Source organism: Sinocyclocheilus grahami, unplaced genomic scaffold, assembly GCF_001515645.1.
Source record: "Sinocyclocheilus grahami isolate Dianchi unplaced genomic scaffold, SAMN03320097.WGS_v1.1 scaffold114.1, whole genome shotgun sequence".
Taxonomy (NCBI): Eukaryota; Metazoa; Chordata; class Actinopteri; order Cypriniformes; family Cyprinidae; genus Sinocyclocheilus; species Sinocyclocheilus grahami.
In genome coordinates, this window is record NW_015505293.1 from 1169266 (window position 1) to 1188625 (window position 19360).

Below are 19360 nucleotides of genomic sequence, written 5' to 3' on the forward strand. Positions count from 1 at the left end.
TGGCCATTTTATATAAGCACATGTTCTTGGCCAATATCCTATATGTATGTCATCTATATCCTCATTGGTTAAAGGGTTGAAACTCCCCTCGACATATGCCTATATAATATCTTTGTTTCTATGAATAAATTGAAGTATTGAGAATACATTGAATGTGTGTTTTCTTGCTTCCCGGCCGTATACACTTTAAGGGACTGAGAATTTTCAGAGGTGGCAAAGAGATATCGAGGGACCAATTGTTAATTTACTAACACCTATATAGTGTAAATAGACCAAATCAATGAACAAAGCTTTATTGTGACACATAGAAACAGACCATTCAGTGAATCTCTGCTCAGTACAAGTTTTGACCCTAGTGTCACTCTGTGATTGGTCATCGACCTGAAAAACAAACATTGCACAACTCTCTAAAGACAGAGGTCTATGTGTTCCACAGGGTTTGGGACAAAACACTATTTCACCATCCTCCTTACAATAGGCCTACTTAATGAACCCCATGATTTTTTTTCAAATGACAGAAACAAAAACAACATGCATACACTGTTTACTGGAATTTACCAATTTAAAGACCAGGTTGTGAAACTGACACAGTAATCCCAGCGATGAAATATAAACTGGCAAAGTCAGTGTGAGGGAAAACAAGCCAGCACTGGCAGTCCCTCAACTGATTAATGCTGGGAATTCCTGTCCGAGGCAGAATGATTTCATAATCCCTGTAAAAACTCTTGTATATGAGCAGGCCCATCACTGCATCTACCAAAACGCACAATCTGTCTAGTCTACAGCATCCACAGCATTAAGGTAAGAAGTTGTTCACACAAAAAGCTAAGGTAAGGAATGAATTGCAGATGTAGAGAATTAAAAGCATGGCATAGTCAAGGCTAGATTCCAATGTTGTTGTTGGAATTGAAGTCAAATAAAATAAAATCGAAATCCTGTTCACACCAAGAACGAAAGGATAAAGAGAACTAGTATTAGCGTCCTAATGCCTATAATAAAAAAGAGCTCTGTAGTTTTGTTGACTGTCGCTTTAAATGTTCGGGCTTTTTAAAGTCAATTGGATTCTGATTGGTTGTCAATGTTTTTATCGTTCATCAGCTGAAAAAAAAATCGTTCTGAAAATTATTCCAAGCATATTTGTTCCTTTGTTTCGTTATAGCTATGGTGTGCATCTGCTATTCTTTTACATTTAGAACGGTTTTTAGAACTAACGTTATATGGAACTATCTTTCTTTAAAGTTATCGTTGTAGTTATCATGGTGAACGGGCCTTTGGACTTAAACGAACATTAGAAATATTGCCTTAACTAACTTAGATAAACTGGTTAGTAAATTAAGTAATCAAAATTACTAGTAAAACTGAAATAAAATAAATAATAAAATAACACTGATGTTTTCAGATGTGCCCAGCTGCTAGAGCCTCTTTATTAGTTCTCCTCACGTTTCTGCCTTGTATTTGGTGAGTGCTGCATACAACCTAGATTTTATTCGGTTGTTAATAAGTAATTTAGGATATTTTGCGTCTATTAACCTGGCACATTGTTTTTATGCAAGGTGTGAACAGCCGGTAAACTGCAGGTGGGGACCGTATGGGGACTGGTCAGAGTGTGACGGCTGCACCAAGACACAGGTAAGCAAATAAACACAGCTTTATTTGAAGCAGGTTTCGAGAGTATAATTGCTACTGGCCACAACTGAATGATACACCTTCTAATGGGTTTTTCTCTCAGGTTCGAATGCGTCCCGTAGAGACGTTCCCTCAGTTTGGAGGCAGCTCGTGTACAGGCGAGGCTATCCAGAGACAGGTTTGTTCACCTAAGAAAAGCTGCCCCCTACAGGCAGGATGCGGAAACAGGTTTCGCTGCACATCTGGTAAGTCGTTCTGGGTAAAATTATATTGAATTTGTGGCGACAGTTTACAGTCAGTTTACAGTTTTCATTGGTTTGTTTATTTATAGGTCAGTGCATAAATCCGTCTCTGGTGTGCAATGGGGATCATGACTGTGAAGATGGTTTAGATGAGCTGCGCTGTAGTGGCAGTGGCACTGTAGTGTGTAATGAGCAAAAGCCACCGCCCAACTCTGACCTCACAGGAAGAGGGTAAAATACGGCTTTTACACTCAGCATAAACCATTGTTTAATTAATGATATAATACAATATGTAATATTTGGCATATTTAGGGTTGATGTGTTGACGGGTGAGCTGAGAGCCGGTGTCATTAACACTCGTAACTTTGGTGGGCAGTGCAAGAAAGTCTTCAGTGGAGATCACAGAGATTTCTACAGAGTTCCACAGAGTCTGCTCAGATATAGCTTTCAGGTGAAAATGTAATTTTAGGCCCATCTCTTTATTATAATGATTGCTAGGATATTACAGTCAAACCTAAATTTATTCAGACACCTTCAACATTTCTCACATTATTACAGTTTATTCGCTATAGTTTAGAAAAGGGTAATAAAATATGACAAGAACTCATCTTGATAATGTCAGATAACTTTGATAGAAAGGTGTGTATTGGATTACAATCAACCAAAAAGTATTCAACTGTTAAATTTAAGTACACGATTCTGTAATACCAATTTAGGTCAACCAATTACCAAGCAATCCTTCGTTCATCTTCGGAACAAAAATGAAGATATTTTTGATGAAATCCGAGAGCTCTCTGACCCTGCCATAGACAGCAAGGGTCCTTCCACGATCAAGGCACAGAAACATAGTAAGGACATCGATAAAATGGTCCATGTGATATCAGTGGTTCAACCATAATTTTATGAAGCTACGAGAATACGTTTTGTGCACAAAGAAAACAAAAATAACGACTTTATTCAACAATTCGTCTCTCCGCGTCACCCTATAGCACCATTTTGATCTGAGCGTAAACAACGCACACGCTTGCTTTGATCTGAATGTAAATAACGTATGTGTTCTGTGTCAACAGCACGTGCATACGTCGTTTACGTTCAGATCAAAGTATGAGTATACGTTGTTTACGTTCAGACCAATATGGCGCTAGGGTGGTGCGAAGAGAATTGTTGAATAAAGTAGTTATTTTGTTTTCTTTGCACACAAAAAGTAGCTTCATAAAATCAACTAGTAGCTTCGTAAAATTACTGTGGAACCACTGATGTCACATGGACCATTTTATCGATGTCCTTACTGCGTTTCTGTGCCTTGATCATGGAAGGACCCTTGCAGTCTATGGAGGGTCAGAAAGCTCTCAGATTTCATCAAAAATATCTTCATTTGTGTTCCGAAGATGAACGAAGGTTTTATGGGTTTGGAACGACACGAGGGTAAGCAATTAATGACAGAATTTTCATTTTGGGGTGAACTATCCCTTTAATTTTGTTCAATCTGTGGTGTAAAAAGTTCGCATGAGCAATTAAAGAAAAAAACACTTAAGCAAAACATGGTCAGGTCAAAGTGTCTGAATAATTTTTGGTCCGAAATTTTTATCAGTTTTACTGGTAGTCCACTGTATGAAGAATTTTTGGATATAATATGTCACAGTTCACTTTTTTTTGCTATCCTCAGTTACATAAATTAACTACAGTATCCTCCACCCACTAGTAAAAAATATAAAAAAATTATATTTGGTGTCTGAATAATTTTTGGTTTGACTGTTTATAAACAGTTTCTAATATTTCCTTTCAGGTCAGTGTTGAAAATGACTTCACTGACGAGTACTACGACAGTTCCTGGTCCTACATGAGGCATGAAGAGGAAAGGAAAAAAATTAGAGGAGGTCATGATCATAAAACCTTTCATAACGAATTGAAACAGGACAAGGTAACGATGGATTCAGCATATTAAATAGTAAAAAAGGATAAAAATATTTGATTGTATTATATTTAAAATGCTGTTCTTTCTGTCTTAAAGACCTATCATCTGCTAATGATAAGAAATGAGGTAGAAGTGGCTCAGTTCCAGAACAATGCTCCTCAGTACCTCCCTCTGTCTGAAGACTTCTGGAAGGATCTGTCGGCCCTGCCCAGCACGTATGACCAATCAGCCTATCGATTCTTTATACAGCGTTATGGCACACACTACATGGAAGAGGGCTCTCTGGGTGGCCAGTATCAGGCCCTGCTGGAGCTGGACGCAAGTTATATGATGGAGATGAGTATGTGTTAACTTCTGTTTTTCCTATGTTAAAGGGATAGTTCACTCAAAAATGAAACTTCTGTCATTAATTAGTAACCCGCATGTTGTTCCAAACCTGTTATAGCTTCGTTCAACTTCAGAACACAAATTCAGATATTTTTGATGAAATCCGACAGCTTTCTGACCCTGCATAGACAGCAATGTAATTGCCACGTTCAAAGACCAGAAAGGTAGTAAGGACGTCATTAAAATGTTCCATGTGACATCAGTGTTTCAACTGTAATTTTATGAAGCTACGAGAATACTTTTTGTGCGCAAAGAAAACAAAAAGTAACGACTTTATTCAACAATTTCTTCTCTTCCGTGTTAATTGATGTGCGTTCACAAGAGTACCATGATGCATTCAATATTCAATCCAAATTGAATCCAATTATTTTTTTATTTTAAATGTAATATATTTTAGTATAATATATTTGAATGCAGTGCAATGTTTGCTTTTGGCCCACAGCCCTCAAGCTTGATTTATCTGGTCTAGAGAATTTTGTGCATGCTTCAGTCCAGGTTTTGTGTGATGGATGCCAGAATGGTCATTTTAGTTTTCCCTCATCAACAAAAACCCTATGTAAAATATGTGTGAATCTCTCTTTTTTTTAATGTAGGTAAAACGGATATTGATTTCCACCAGTGTATTACACGTGTGAAGCGACGGCTCTTCTATAAAAAGAAAAAAACCACGTGTACGAAACTGATGAAGACAATTGAGAGTTTCAGCGGTTAGTCCAAATGACTGATTCTTTGTCAAGTAATGTAATTTAAATATCAGATTTGAATGTTATGACCTGACATACCCTTTGAAATGTTTCACAGAGAACAGAAATCATAAGATGCCAGTAAAAACAGACGTTATCGGAGGACATCCCGCTTATATCGCTGGCCTTAGTCTTCTAGACTTGGAAAACCCTGACAGTAACAAACAGATGTATTCCAAATGGGCTGGATCAGTGAAGGAGTTCCCTAAAGTAATAAAACAGAAGGTATGACAGAATTAAGACATCAAAAACATGTGCGTAGAAGTATAAAGTAAGTAAAGACGCATTCATAATCTGGTGTCATATTCCTAGTTGCGGCCACTGTATGAGGTGGTCAAAGAGGTGCCATGTGCCGGGCTGAAGAAACTCCACCTCAAGAGGGCACTGGAGGCCTATCTGGAGGAGCAGAGCCCTTGTCACTGCAGACCATGTCAAAACAACGGCATGGCTGTGCTCGCTGACGGTGTGTGTGCCTGTGTGTGCAGGCCGGGCACCAGCGGTAATGCCTGCCAGAATGGCCATGTCCTTGGAGAACAACCTGGTAAGAATGTTTGTTCATTTATTACAGATAAACTCAAATGCAAATGTGTATCTTTAATGATATACGATCATCTGAACAATCGGTCAGTAATGATATGGACACACAATTTTATTTTGGTTTGGACATCTCTGAAGATAATGAAATTTGTCATTCATTAAGCAAGATTGATTCAGTTAAATCAGTTCCTGCTATGTATCTATTCACTGAATTGAAGGATTCGTTTGCAAACCTTTTTTTTTTTTACTATATTCATTAAAACAACTTGTGGATAAGTTCCTAAAGTAGTTTATTATTGCACTATATTCAATACAGACAGCTCACAACTCATTTACATTTACAATGCAAATACGTTTTTCTTTTCTTGTGATGTTAAAGAGTCAGCAGCGAAAGCATTGATTCAGCACTGAAAGCAGTTTATTTGTTTAAAGTAGCAAACCTGTTCTTCTTGTCTCAAATATGTCAAACTGGTCCTGCTTTACAGGAGTAATTGAAGGAGTCTGGAGCTGTTGGTCTGCCTGGAGTATCTGCTCTCATGGTCAAAAGTCAAGGACTCGTTCGTGTAATAATCCTGCTCTAAGAAACGGAGGCAGGAATTGCATTGGAAAGACCATTGAGTGGAAGAGCTGTGAGGACCCTGATTTTGAACACCTCAAGTGAGGATCAAAAATGTGTACATTTTATTTTGTTTTTTTGTTTTTTCAGACCAAACTCACAACCGTTTTTCATACTTTAGAATGATGGAGCCCCATTGCTTTGATCCCACTGTGACACCAGTGAAGATGTGTAAAACTCCACCTCCTTTGACAAATGGATTTGTTTTGGTAAGTGTCTCTCTAATCAAGGGAACTGGAGTGGGGTGGGAATACGCACATAAGTGAAAACCCCTTCAATACACAAAACTCGCAACAGACATGTGTTTTACATCTCATCCATCATGTATTCAGGACCCTAAAGACATCTATCCAGTGGGCAGTAAGATTGAGTACACCTGCACAGACGGACATGATCACATTGGCAATCCAGTTGCTGAGTGTACAGAGAACCTGACCTGGAGGATATCACCCATGCAGTGCAAAAGTAATTCTATATGTCAAAAATATATTTTTAAATAAATGTATTAAAAAAATGCATATACTGTGTGTGTGTGTGTGTGTGTGTGTGTGTGTATATGCAATTTTTTTATATATTCATTTGAAAAAATTCTAAAATATGTTTTAAATATATTTACGTAAATATATTTTCTACCAATATATTTTATGGCTATTTTTGTATATATATATATAAAATACTTATAAAATCAAATAAAATATATATTAAAAATAAAAAAATATTTTTTAAAAAGCATTTACAAAATATATTTTGCCCTCCATATATTTCAATCCATCAGAATACATTCACATTTCACATTTGAAGAAAGCTTTATTTGGCTATATAACTCATGTGAGCACACATTTTAAAGTATTTTGGCCAGATTTTTCTATATTTTTTCTTCTGTTGTATGGGTAATTCTAAAGTGTGCTGGTTAGTTGTTAATGCATTGCTAAGTGATTGCTTACTCTCTTTTTCTTTTTATTGTATATTCACCAGAAACTGCATGTGATCCTCCAGCTGTTCTGAGTAATGTCATTGCCACACCCTCAAAACAAGCTTATCTGATCGGGGAGACTGTGACCCTGTCATGCACAAGTGGGATGCAGAAAGAAGGTGAAGCAGAAATCATGTGCCGTCTTGGTCTCAGCTGGTATCCAACACCTGAGAGTGTCCGATGCAAGCCAGGTAGGTTGTAGGCTCCTAATAAACACCAATCAGGTTCTTGGTTTCAATTATTTCTTATATTGTTTTTCTGAATAGTGGAAGTCGTGCCCACTCAACCAAGCCTACTCTGCAAACCATGGGAAAAATCAGCAAAGGGTCAGTGTGTTTGCAAAATGCCATATGAATGCAAGTAAGTTTATTAGTTCTGGTATTGAATGCAAAAAGTAATAATGACCATACAAAGCCGCATGCATTATTGTGAAATCTCTATGTGATGTTGACCAGGGTGTCACTCCACATTTGTGCTTCTGTGCGTCCTGGACGGGTGAACAGAATGAGCATCTGCCAGCTCGGGGCCTTGCAGTGTCTGGGGCAAACATTTACTTTGTTACAAGATAGTGCATGCAGTTGGCCAGAAACCAAATTCACATCCTGTCAGGACTGTCATGAGTGGGAGACGTGTGACGGTAGGCTTGTTATAAAACATCAAAACCTTGTTATGTAAGGATAAAAGACATGACACTTATCTTATGTGCAGTTTTAACAATTTATTTTAAAATACATTATTTATATACTAATTTATAACATATAGCAATAATAACATATAGTAAAACAATAATAAATAAATAATTTATTTTATTGTATATATTTTATTGTATTTATTTTAATATGTATATGTTTGTTGTAAATTAATAAAACTAATAATTGTGTACATAAGTATATTTCAGGTTATTCTTACATTTTAGTCATATCTCAGTGGTTTGAAACTCTGTTTCCCTCTGTGCAAAAAAAGTCATAGCTTGAAAATAAGTTGCTTTGGATAAAAGTGACTTCTAAGTGCAAAAAATGTATATGTAAAACATGTACATGTGTCCCCAGGTTCGAAATGTGAATGTAAAGATCCTGAAGACTGTTTGGATGACTCCGCCCACCTGTGTGTCTCTCTAATGGGCGGAGCTCCTGAGATGGTTTCAGAGTGCGAGGCCGGGGCTTGGAGATGTCAAGGGAAAGACATCACAGTACTCAGCATTGGACATTGTCAGGCATAAACAACAACTTTCAATTGCTTGTTGCAACTGTATGATTTTTTTAAAACTGTAATGTGTAATAATATGTAATATATATATAAAAAAATATTGTAAATAAGTGCCCATTCATTAATAAAGTGGTTCTTAAATTTTGGGCAATAACAGATCAAAGTCACAATTACACTTTTCAGTGTAATCGACATAAAAATAACTTACTTTTATTTGTCTCTGCACATGCTGGGATAGAAGAAAGCATTTTAATGTTGCAAAAATATACACAAGTTTTAACAGATAATTACATATAATAAACACATCTGAAAGTCTGATAATGTTTTATTGTGAAGTTCCACATCAATATCCAGACAGCTCAAAAAATAACTGCATAGCATGCTGTGTGTGACTATAAAACAACAATGGATTATCTGTACAAATCAATAATGAGTGAGCATTTCAGCTGTGAAAACTGGTGCACAATTAAGAACTTGCACAAGGACCTTCATGCAGAAGCTCAAACTCCATCTTGCTGCACTTCATGGCAGCCATGAAGCACAGATTCAAGCTCCGTGTGCTTTGCAGTCTCACAATTTTCAAGCAGTACATTTGCTTCCCATCTTTGGAACATTCTCTGGGGATTTTGCACTCGCATGTTTTTGATACTAAGAAGAAAAGACGATGTTGAATTATTTCAATTGGATACAAACCAAAGGTGCTTTGATTCTGAAATAACACGTTACATAAGGATTCGTGATCAGATCTGTACCTGAGCAGGTCTCCCACTCGTAACAGGTGTCTGAACCGCAGGGCTCCCGCACCGAGCTCTGCTCAGATACGCTGGCCCTGAATTTGGCCCAGTCCAGACTGCCTGCGTCGGTTTTGCATGGTCCATGATTCATAAAGTATAATCTGTCACCATTACAATGGTCAGCATAAAAAGCACAGATGGACATCATAATGGCAGTCTCCTTGTCAGCGTCAAAGACACACAAATCTGCTCTGTAATTTCTGCAGGATAGACAAATGCATGGTGCTTAATGGTCACGTTTCCAAACAGACCACAATATTAGGGTCCACAAAACTTGGAACTATTGACATTCATACCTGCATCTCTCTTTGGACATGCAGACGCATTTAGTCCCATCATGCATCTCTCCAGCTTTACAGCTGCTGTCTGGTACAAAGGGTTTATCTGCGGAAAAATATGTGTTATTCATTTAACCATGTTTGCATCAAAGGAGCTAAAGTTGTGAATGGTATGAATATTATACAAAAGCTCATTTATTCTGTGAAAGTACCAATCTTGCAGTGTATGTCTTGTGGGATGCTTGGCTCCCAAACAAGACTCTTCCCACACGTGTAATACTGACGCCCTGAGGGACTCATGCCACTCTCTAAGCAGGCCAGCATGATGTCACTTCCTACTTGAAACTCCATTTTGTCTGGGTATATCGTCATGCCATCAGGTACTGTGGGTTTGGAGCAAATGTTTCCTGGAATGACAGGAAAACATATGGAGTGAAAACAGGACGGGACAAAATGAGCTTTCAGATCATAAATTATATCAGCATTTCTATGGCTTACTAATGCACCGTCCCTTTGGTTTCTCCCAAGTGCCGTCTTGCAAACAGTGAATGAGCTGGTATCCATCCAGTTTAAAACCAGTGAAGCAAACAAACTCCTCGTGATCTCCATAATCGTACTGACGTTTGTTGATCTGGAATTAGAGGGAAAAGCTAGACATTAGTGGAAGCAGGCAGGAATAAATGGCATGTGATGTAAAAGTTTCAGTTTAGAGAAAGAAGGTCTTGTGCTTTCTCACCCTCAGGTGGCTGTTGGCAGGTGGACGGGGTTTTGGACAGCCAGAAGCTCCGGGGGGCAACTGGCTCTCACGGGACCCTTCAGTCTCAAAGTCATCATCATTAATGCACACATTTTGCCTGTAAAAGACATTTGTTGCATTTATTGCACATGAAATTGTGCTTGATCAATAACTTAAAATGCATTTAAATTAATACCTTTACAATAAAATTTTGAACCAACTGAAACAACATGTACACAATAAACACAGTTATGCCCAGTATTAACAGTAATTTATCAGTAAATTAATATTCATTTAAAGGGATTGTTCACCCAAAAATCACCCTTATGTTGTTCCAACCCTGTAAGACTTACTTACTTCTGCAGAACACAAAAGAAGATATTTTGGAGAATTTTGGTAACCAAACAGTTTCAGGTCTCACTGACTTTTGGAGTCCATTGTATGGTCAAAAAATATAATGGAAGTCAATGGGAAGTTAAACTGGTTACCAAAATTCTTCAAAGTATCTTTTGTATTTCGTATAAGAAAGTCATACATGTTTGTAATCACATGAAGGTAAGTAAATCATGGATTTTTTTTGGACTATCATTTTTTGAAAATATATTATTAAAAATGTAACAACTAAACTAAATGACACAATTATCATGTCTGAGAATAAAAAAGCATCCTCTATAGGCATATGCACAGCTGGGAAATGAAAGATCTAAAGCACAATCACATTGTAAAAAACCACTTGACGTGTTTCAAGTGGTTTCAGGAAAAACACATTTTACTCTAAGTCTACACGATAGAGTGTGTGTGAGAGAGCAGCACAAGTGAGCAGAAGAGAGAGGTGAGATTGTATGGATTGTATGCAAATGACTAGCTGCATGCACACACTGCCTATTTTAGTAAAATACAAATTCATCAACATCAGAATGAAGCTAAGAACAAATTTATATGCGTTCACACTTGTAATTATGTGCAAATTCAAATTGCGAGAAATGTTAGTGCCACTGACTCCACTGATACCTCTGCTTGTAGTCTACAGACAAGACAGGGCACTTACGTCTGGAAAATAGAGACGGTGCATTCCTCCACCTGTTTCTCAGGGCCTTGGCAGGGTCTGCCGCCTCGCTGCGGTGCAGGGTTGTTACAGGTACGAGAGCGATGCTTCTTCAAGGTGGCGTCACAAGTACTCCAAGAGCTCCAGCAACTCCAGCGCCCATCAACTTCGTCTGTGAGATGTGGACAGAAATGTATTTCTGACACCTTATCTATTTTTTCATAATGAATTATTTTTTAAGCATTTTATTTTATTCATATGATGTATATTATATATCTGTATTAATATTCTATCTTAATAATATTATCTATTAAATTCACATTTTAAATGGCATATTTTATGCTATACTGGATACAGATATTTCTAGGCATGCATGTGAACCTGTAGTATAGTCCCGGGCTCGTTTCTCGCAGTTTGGTCCATAGGTCCCGGTCTGGCAAATACAAATGCACTCTGTTCCAGAAAGAGCAGGCCGAGCATTGTTTGGGCAGGGGGCACATTTGCAGGAATCAAATTCGGTTTGATATTCTTCCAGTGCCTTATGAAGATGCCTTCTCTTCGTCACAGCACAAGGGAAGCCCTGAACCAAATTCACTAAAGGCAAAAGCTAGATAAGACATTGACAAATCCATATTAATCTAATGATTCATTATGCCTTTTTTTAATTCATGTGTTCTTTTGAATAAAAGGGTATTATATACCCACAAATATTTGACAGGTTCTCCATCTAACCTCAAAATCTATAACAGTTGGATTGTCTATTGTAGATTTGATCCAGTTCTGGTATGTGGTGCTGTCTGGCGATACACCCTTCTTCTCCCAGGCCAGGGCTGTTGTAAATTCAGCTCTACCTCCTTGCACTGACGTGATACACTTCTCTGCTGCTTTTACAATTGACCCTGGAGTGGACAAGTGCATTTCAAATTGGGGTTATATAACTTAAAACATAAGCCTTATATATTAAATAGTACATTTGTGCATGTATTACCTTCATATTTGGTTTGAAATGAATGTTTCCCACATGTGGAACTAAATGATTTTCTGTTATAGAATATAGTAAAGATGGAGGAATCCTGACTAAAGCAACTACTCATTTCTATTTCTGTCAGTCCTGGGAATCATAAGGAGATACAACTGATTTAAAAAAACAGTTTCATTGTATTTCAGAAATGAGAGAAAACAATCGAATGAAGTCACATGAGCTCCACGTGACCGAGAGCTCTAATGTTGATAACGTCTGCTTACCGTAGGTTTTTAGTTCTTCTCGATCATATTGGAAAAGGAGGTCATACTTCCCCCCTAATGTCCCAGAGCTGAAATAATGTGTCCCAAACAGCTGGAAGATCTGTCTGTAAAGGGCATAGTTGTATTCCAGTGGCAGACTGTTCAGAAACTGAAGGAACTGGTCTGCTAAGTAGAGGCCAGAGGGTTTCAGTCTGAATGTTGATGTGGCAACAACCTGATGCACCCTGTAAAACTCAGAGTCCTGCACAACAATTACAGAAATAGATCTGAATAAATATGCATAAATAAGGCATAGAGCATCATAGTTTGAAGCTTGAGATCTCTTGCCTTTTGTTGAGATGCTTTCACTGCATCTTTGAGCAGTATATTACGTGATTCTTTGGCCAAGTTGACTTTTTGGGGTTTGATTTCTTGCTCTTTAATATCCTCAAGATTTTCTACCTGGAACGAATTCAAATCAAATCAAATGTGAAAATCCAACCATTGATTCATTTCATGTGATTTGTGTGATTGGTTTAAAGGTAAAACAATACATAGCTGCTAATCTAATTCATTATTTTTTAGATGCACTGATATTGAAATCCTGATCAATACTGACTATACGTCGGTTTATTTATGGATATATTTCTCCCAATTTATATTTGTACAAACTACAAAATCCTTTATAATTATCCATTAGCATTACAACATGATAATGTACAATATAAAAGATGGATAATTATTCCTTTTGCAATCATCTTAAAATAACATTCATAGAGGTTTTGGTACATTTAAATGGGCAGAAATTAAATATTGAATATTAGACAATATATTTTAAACAAACAAATAAACATAGCCTACCTGTATGGTGTCAATATATTGTGTAATTTGGATATCTTTCTACTCCAGCAAACAAAGTATGACAGACAGAAATTTGATTTTTCCCACCTTGATTTCATATCTGTCAATGTTGGCAGGGCTTCTGTAGTAGTTTCTCTTGTGTCTTTGTAGAGTGCATGCACCCCCCATGAATGAGTTGTCCAGAACACCGCCTCTCATCTGCTCTGCTGCAGCATCAAATCTAATTTTAAATCAGTTTTAAGATGAGTACAAGCTCAGATTTGCCGATTTGTTTTGCCGACAGCACGACAACACCCTGAAAGCTTACCACGTTCAAGAAAATGTTTTGCAATCTAAGAAACCCAAATGATCTTTATCTGCAACTCACCCATAACCAATCAGGTCTGCTCCAGGAATGAAAGCAAATATCCGTTCACTTGCACACACGCTTTTTGTTTGCCCACAGTCTCTCTCATCAGAGTTGTCTCCACAGTCGTTCTGTTTGTTGCACTGCAGAGTAGCGTTTATACATCTACCTAGCAAGTCAGGGGCAATAAAGCAAGTTAATGATCACGCACCTGTTTTCTAAGCATTTAAAACTGCAAATACGAGCTAGATTATAAAATCAATTTAGGACAAATCTTAAACCTAAGGCGCAAATATGCTGTGTTGTAGAAGTTGCTGAAGATAATTACCACTGTCACAGGTGAACTTGTCTTTACAGTTGACAGGATCAATCCCACATTCCTTGGAGGGATGACAGGCTCTTTCCTCTGTAAGAGATGGACTACAATCGTCCCCCCCAAATTGAGCCGGCCTCAAAACAGACCTGGTTCTGAACTAAATCACACAATATTCACACACTTACTAGGGCAGTGTACTAAGCAATTTCACACTAGCAAAAATGTTGACATTGCTGAATATTAGCACAATATTATAACAAGGCTACGTGCTGATATTTAACAAGCGCATTTTGAACGAATCTGTTGAATGAATGAGTCAATGTCTCACTCATAAAGACTTGTCGCTTATCGCCACCTACTGGCATATCAATGTAACTGAAATTTGAAGACCACGTCACACCAAGGATGATAACGATAACTATAACTACTATAACAAAGTTTAAAAATGGTTCTAATTCTGAGAAAATAATAAAGTCCACACCACAACTAAGGATAACGGCACAGAGGAAAGATATCGTTGGAATCACTTTCAGAATAATTTTTTTTCTCCCAGCTTTTGACAGATATAATTTTAATCAGCTATTTGAACTTTCATTCTGACGGCACCCATTCACTGCAGAGGAACCATTGTTGGATGGTCCAGATAGGTTTCAATGAAGAAACAAACTCATCTACATCTTAGATGACCTGAGGGTGAGTAAATATTTAGCTAAATAAAACCGACAGTCTGTCAGGAACGTGAAAAGACGGACAAACAGTGAAAAGCCCCAAATTTATTCTGCTGCTATATCAGCATTGATATTATATCTCTTGAAACACTGGTAGACTAACTTTGGAATAAATCACTTAATTTTAATATCTGTGTGCTTTACTCACAGATTTTTTGGCACACGGCGAGCACTCTGACCAGGGTTCAAACTCAGTCAGCTGACAATGTATGGAACAAGCCTCAACATTGCATGCTCTGGTCTCATGTGTCTGACACAGCTGGAAACAATTGTTTTTGTTCCAGTGTTCATCATAGCGTACAGCCCTGCAACAAAACAAATGTACATATTAAAATAATACACTTTGCACATCAGAAATATGTTAAATAACGTTACCTTGTACGTGCTTGGTTACCAGAGTTACAGGTTTTGGTGCAATAGGACCATGAACTCCATGGGTAATGGTCACAGAAACATCCCATAATGGGAGTAAATGAAGCCAGGGTGCAGAGTAGGACCAGGGGAATGGTAGCACGATCCATAGAGAAGAAAGCCTGTTGGAACTTGATAGCTTAAGGGAAAGTAGAAATAAGTAGGTTATACACAAATATACGCATCAGTTTTAATATATTGAGTAATCAAGACCTTACCACAGACAGTTTCTTGAGAAGAGCTGCAGAAACCTAATAGTACATGAACTTGATGAATAATACATACGTTTCAGACTCCTCCAAAAGCATGTAAGCACACTATCATGTGTAATTTTAGCCTCTTGAGTTTGACTGCAATATGAATACACATTCAAATCAGAGAGACAGATGCACAATCAGCTACTCTGGAAAAGTAACTCTAATTCTGAGCTGGATGAATTGTCTTAAAGCATTCTCTCACAACTCTCTTTACATAATTTGTCCATCCCCCTTTGCTTCCAGTAAACCCCTGCAGCTGGAAGTCTTCACTTTGACATTTGGCTCCTGCTTTAGACCATGGGAATGTAGACAGGGAGTACATGGATAACATGTTATTACAGGTCAAAGTTATTGCCTTTCTTCGTGCCAAATTAGAGGTCTCTTTTGCACGTTATCTTATTTTTCATAATCATGTTGGTCTTAATTTTAAACATACATCAATTTCTTAAGTTTTTTTAAGGGTTCATTTTAAAGGCAAAAAAAACTGAATGCAAATTACTGTAGGTTGCAATAAAACAAACAATAACAGTAAAAAAACAACAACTTTATTATCATTATAAAATGACTTATAGCTTATATGAGCTGTAACTATGCACACTTTATAGACACCTGACATGAGGAGCAAAAATCATGCTGCAAACTCTCATTAAACTGATATGCATTCACATAAACCTGATGTCTTGAATGGATAAATTAAAAATAAATCTTTAAAATCAATTTTAATAAATACATTGTTTTATTTACAATTATTTGTATTATGTACATAGTGAATTTTATTGTGTTTTATTTGTTTCAAGCTTAGAATGAAATAGCAATGGCTTTAGTGCAGAGCGTTCTTGTGCCCTTAAAATGACTAATATACTTTTTTTTCATAATTTCCCCTTTATGGAAGACTAAATTAAAAGCATTGCACAGTGACAAAATTTATATAAAAGAAAAAAACAAGAAGCAAGAAGATGAAATACAGCAATCCTATAACTAAACGTGCCCTTTCACTGACAACAAATTCTATGACTATGATAAAAGAAAATCAGAGACAGACGTTATTATTTTACTTCATTCTCTTGCTTTTTTTTTATACAATCATATGGTTTCACAGCACATGACAAAGAATGAACCTCTCGGTAACTAAAAATAGACCATTGATTTTGCTTAAAAACTCAACTGGCAGGGTTTTGAGTCTAGGAGATTCTGTCCTCCAGCAAGGGATTAAGTAGTTTTGACACCGTCCAGGGACAAGTTACATTAGCGAAACAGTTCCAGAGACACGAAGGAGCTGAGTGAAGCATAAATTGATCAATGATCAGAAAAGAAGACTTGAGAGTATTGAAGGTTCAGCCAGACACAAGGCAACAAAGCCCGGAGAATCGCCTCTTCCTCTGCCTCACCAGTGGAAAAGGAGTCAGATTTAGCAGACTGCTGTCATCTACACACATAAAAGCACAGCATTAAAAAATAAACACATTTCTAGCTATATGAGCATATTTTTAAAATGTGTGGAAAAAAATGGTCATATTATCAGAATAAATTCCTAAAAATGTTTGAGACATACCTTGATTTTTCAGTGGCAAAGGCATTGTCTCCCTGAGTTTGCTTAGAAGGTTCCTCATTTCTCGCATATCACTAGAAGACATTTCACAACATAGGACGTCAACTGAGATTATAGCGAAAAGGATTTATTGTACAAGCACTTAAAGACCACATTAAATTGACTGACAAGCATTTTATATACAAGTGTCTTATACTCACCTAGGCTGCATTTAAATATTACTACAATTTAAAAAAACTGTTTACTATTTTAATATGTTTTAAAATATAAATTTAAAATTTAAAATGAGCAAAGCTGTATTTTCAGCAGCCTTTACTCCAGTTTTCAGTGTCACATGATCCTTCAGAAAATCATTCTAATATGCTGATTATTATCAATGTTGACCATGTCCGGACTTTTTTATACATTTACTTGAAATAGAAATCTTCTGTAACAATATAAATGTCTTTACTGTTATTATAATCAATTTATTGCATGCTTGATAAAAGTATGCATTTATATACATGGAAACAAAAAACGAAGCATGAACACATGTATACATATTTAGCAAAATATTTAATGTATTGTTTTTACACCTATAATTAATGATTATAATCAGTAGTTTTATATTAGGCCATTGTTTTTTTGTTTTTATTTGATTATGTATTGGGATTCGCTCATTCCTTTCAAAGGTTTCAGTTTACAGTCCTCCTTTTTCTTTTTCTCAGGTTTTCAAATACTTTTTGCTTCAAAGTTTGTCATGTTGTGATTCATCTCAGAGCTGGTAGGTTGTTTCGTATCCCTATGGAGTAAATGAATTTGAAAAGTACTTCCAGATCCAAGGCTGCTGAAAAAGTGGAAGCTGTCTTTCCTAATTCATTCATCCTGTTTGTCGTACCTCTCTATGTTCTCAATGTCTGTGCACACGACCCAGGATTCCTGAGGAAAATCTACAGGTGACGATGATCGATCTTCCAGCATCGGCACATCAGAGCTTTCGTCGACCCTGTAGTCCATGTTTGGATCAGGACACATATCATTTCCTGAAGCAAGTGACACAAGATTCAAAGTTATGCTTTGTTTTGCTTACAGAAAAACAAGTGAATGCTTAAAGGAACTGTTTTATGTATTTATTGTGCCATCTCCACCACCTTCAGACTGACAGTGGTATGTCACCATGCAGTATATTAGCTTTATGTACTCATGTCTGCTTATGTAAAGAATCTGCTGTCCTCTGCTGGCTGTCATTGACACAACACCTTTCCTGTGGAGCTGCAGAACACCCAACAGACACATAGATTTGAGCATCTCGGTAATGTACATCTCCAGACAGCACTGAAGCTGGATGAACAATCTGCATATTTCTGGGTGGATTTCACCATCCTCTGGCCTAAGAAAAGCACAGAGAGAAAAAGAGAAACCACATAATATGGCATCTTACAGACACATCATCAAATCTACATGGCTGCTCTAACATACAGGCTTACCCAGAGATTGCGATGAGGTTTTGATAGGCGACCTGGGCTACGGCACATCCTTTGATGCGAGTCTTGTGCATCTGTGCCCTTAAAGAAGGACAGTCAATTGTATTCTCCCCTATGGAGATGACCTGCTCACGATGGAGAGCCACAAGAGTGTTGAACTCCTGAACGGTCTAAAAATGGAGACAAATCCTGCTCAGTCTATTATTAGAAAGTCAATGTGTATAGATTAAGCTACAGCAGTGTTTTGGAACATGGTAGCTGGTTTGGTTGGTAGACCATCTTGGACCAGCACCAAACCAGTTACTGGCTAGTCAAGCAGTTAGGGTAGCTGGTTGATCATTTTGGACTACCTAGAAATGTTCCAAAACAGCTAGCAGCTTAAACTGGATTTTCCAGCAGGGTAATCACGAGTTTAGCTGCCATTATCTAGATGCCACACAGCAACACATGGGATTGTGGGGAGGAATGTAATTTATACATAATGGTGCAGTATGAAAACACAAATAGCAAATGATAAACATAACACTAATTATTTATCTTAGAAGCAATTCATATTTCAATAGATCACATCCCGTACATGGGCTTTTAATATAGTAAGTATCAATGTTGATGGGCTATACATTTCTACTGCAATTATTCGTACTGGTAGCCTAATGCTAAACCTGTTAATTTGCACATAATTGATAGTAATTTTAATGTGTAGACACCAAAAAAAGCCTATCCAAAAATAGCATCCGCAGAAGAGTGACAGCGGTTGTTCTTCAGCACGCTCACCGTTCTACAGTCATCCATCGCCCGCTGAGCTCTCCGCGTGCTCTCGGTGCTCTCCCGGCGCTCCGGATCCCTCACCGAAGACTTGCCGATTTGAAAAATGTTGGCTGCGGATCTGGGGCGGTTCTTTCGCCCGTTCGGTGCAGAACACATGCATACGCATCCACAAATAAAACCACCTCACTGAGGAAAATGTCTTTAATCCGTCTGTCCTCGATGAGAGGGTGAGGTCGAGCCTTGGATGCGGGTTGTTTCGATGCTCAGAATGAAGTGACGGAGCCGAGCGAGCGTCCGCGACGCTTCCTCTGCATCTCCCGCACCAACAGGCGAGTCACC

At 37.6% G+C, this 19360-nt stretch overlaps 2 protein-coding genes across 4 annotated transcripts; one reads left to right on the plus strand and one right to left on the minus strand.

Moving 5' to 3' along the window:
* The first annotated feature begins 584 nt into the window (after positions 1-584).
* Positions 585-8391, plus strand: c7b (complement component 7b). Of its 3 annotated transcripts, none has more exons than XM_016277634.1 (18): positions 585-830; positions 1400-1458; positions 1554-1629; positions 1730-1871; positions 1958-2099; positions 2181-2319; positions 3655-3789; positions 3880-4123; positions 4764-4877; positions 4972-5138; positions 5226-5454; positions 5936-6107; positions 6188-6275; positions 6399-6531; positions 7042-7230; positions 7306-7399; positions 7495-7676; positions 8089-8391. In XM_016277634.1, the coding sequence occupies exons 2-18, from the start codon at positions 1400-1402 to the stop codon at positions 8256-8258; spliced, it is 2475 nt and encodes an 824-aa protein (XP_016133120.1). In that variant the 5' UTR covers positions 585-830; the 3' UTR covers positions 8259-8391. The 3 variants fall into 3 exon arrangements, with proteins under 3 accessions (XP_016133120.1, XP_016133119.1, XP_016133121.1); XM_016277633.1 differs by having other exon boundaries at positions 586-801; XM_016277635.1 differs by lacking the exon at positions 585-830 and adding an exon at positions 1240-1323.
* Positions 8302-19357, minus strand: c6.2 (complement component 6, duplicate 2). The gene is made up of 24 exons (XM_016277675.1): positions 19028-19357; positions 18257-18423; positions 18016-18159; positions 17668-17823; positions 16794-16864; positions 16581-16667; positions 15270-15377; positions 14949-15123; positions 14722-14878; positions 13858-14002; positions 13551-13698; positions 13271-13403; positions 12671-12784; positions 12344-12584; positions 12087-12209; positions 11831-11997; positions 11480-11705; positions 11102-11270; positions 10054-10171; positions 9816-9948; positions 9530-9724; positions 9336-9423; positions 8998-9239; positions 8302-8893 (listed from the first exon to the last, which is right to left on the minus strand). Exons 1-24 carry the CDS (start codon positions 19175-19177, stop codon positions 8712-8714), a joined length of 3639 nt encoding a protein of 1212 aa, XP_016133161.1. The 5' UTR covers positions 19178-19357; the 3' UTR covers positions 8302-8711.
* Between the last annotated feature and the right edge of the window lie 3 nt (positions 19358-19360).

Excerpts from the sequence above, each read along its gene's own strand:
- c7b (XM_016277634.1), top strand. The coding sequence starts at position 1,400 with ATGTGCCCAGCTGCTAGAGCCTCTTTATTAGTTCTCCTCACGTTTCTG. Across the intron at positions 6,276-6,398 it reads TGACAAATGGATTTGTTTTG|GACCCTAAAGACATCTATCC; the intron begins GTAAGTGTCTCT and ends TCATGTATTCAG. Across the intron at positions 7,400-7,494 it reads AAAATGCCATATGAATGCAA|GGTGTCACTCCACATTTGTG; the intron begins GTAAGTTTATTA and ends GATGTTGACCAG.
- c6.2 (XM_016277675.1), bottom strand. The coding sequence starts at position 19,177 with ATGTGTTCTGCACCGAACGGGCGAAAGAACCGCCCCAGATCCGCAGCC. Across the intron at positions 16,668-16,793 it reads TTTGCCACTGAAAAATCAAG|ATGACAGCAGTCTGCTAAAT; the intron begins GTATGTCTCAAA and ends TTATGTGTGTAG. Across the intron at positions 9,424-9,529 it reads AGACATACACTGCAAGATTG|ATAAACCCTTTGTACCAGAC; the intron begins GTACTTTCACAG and ends ATTTTTCCGCAG.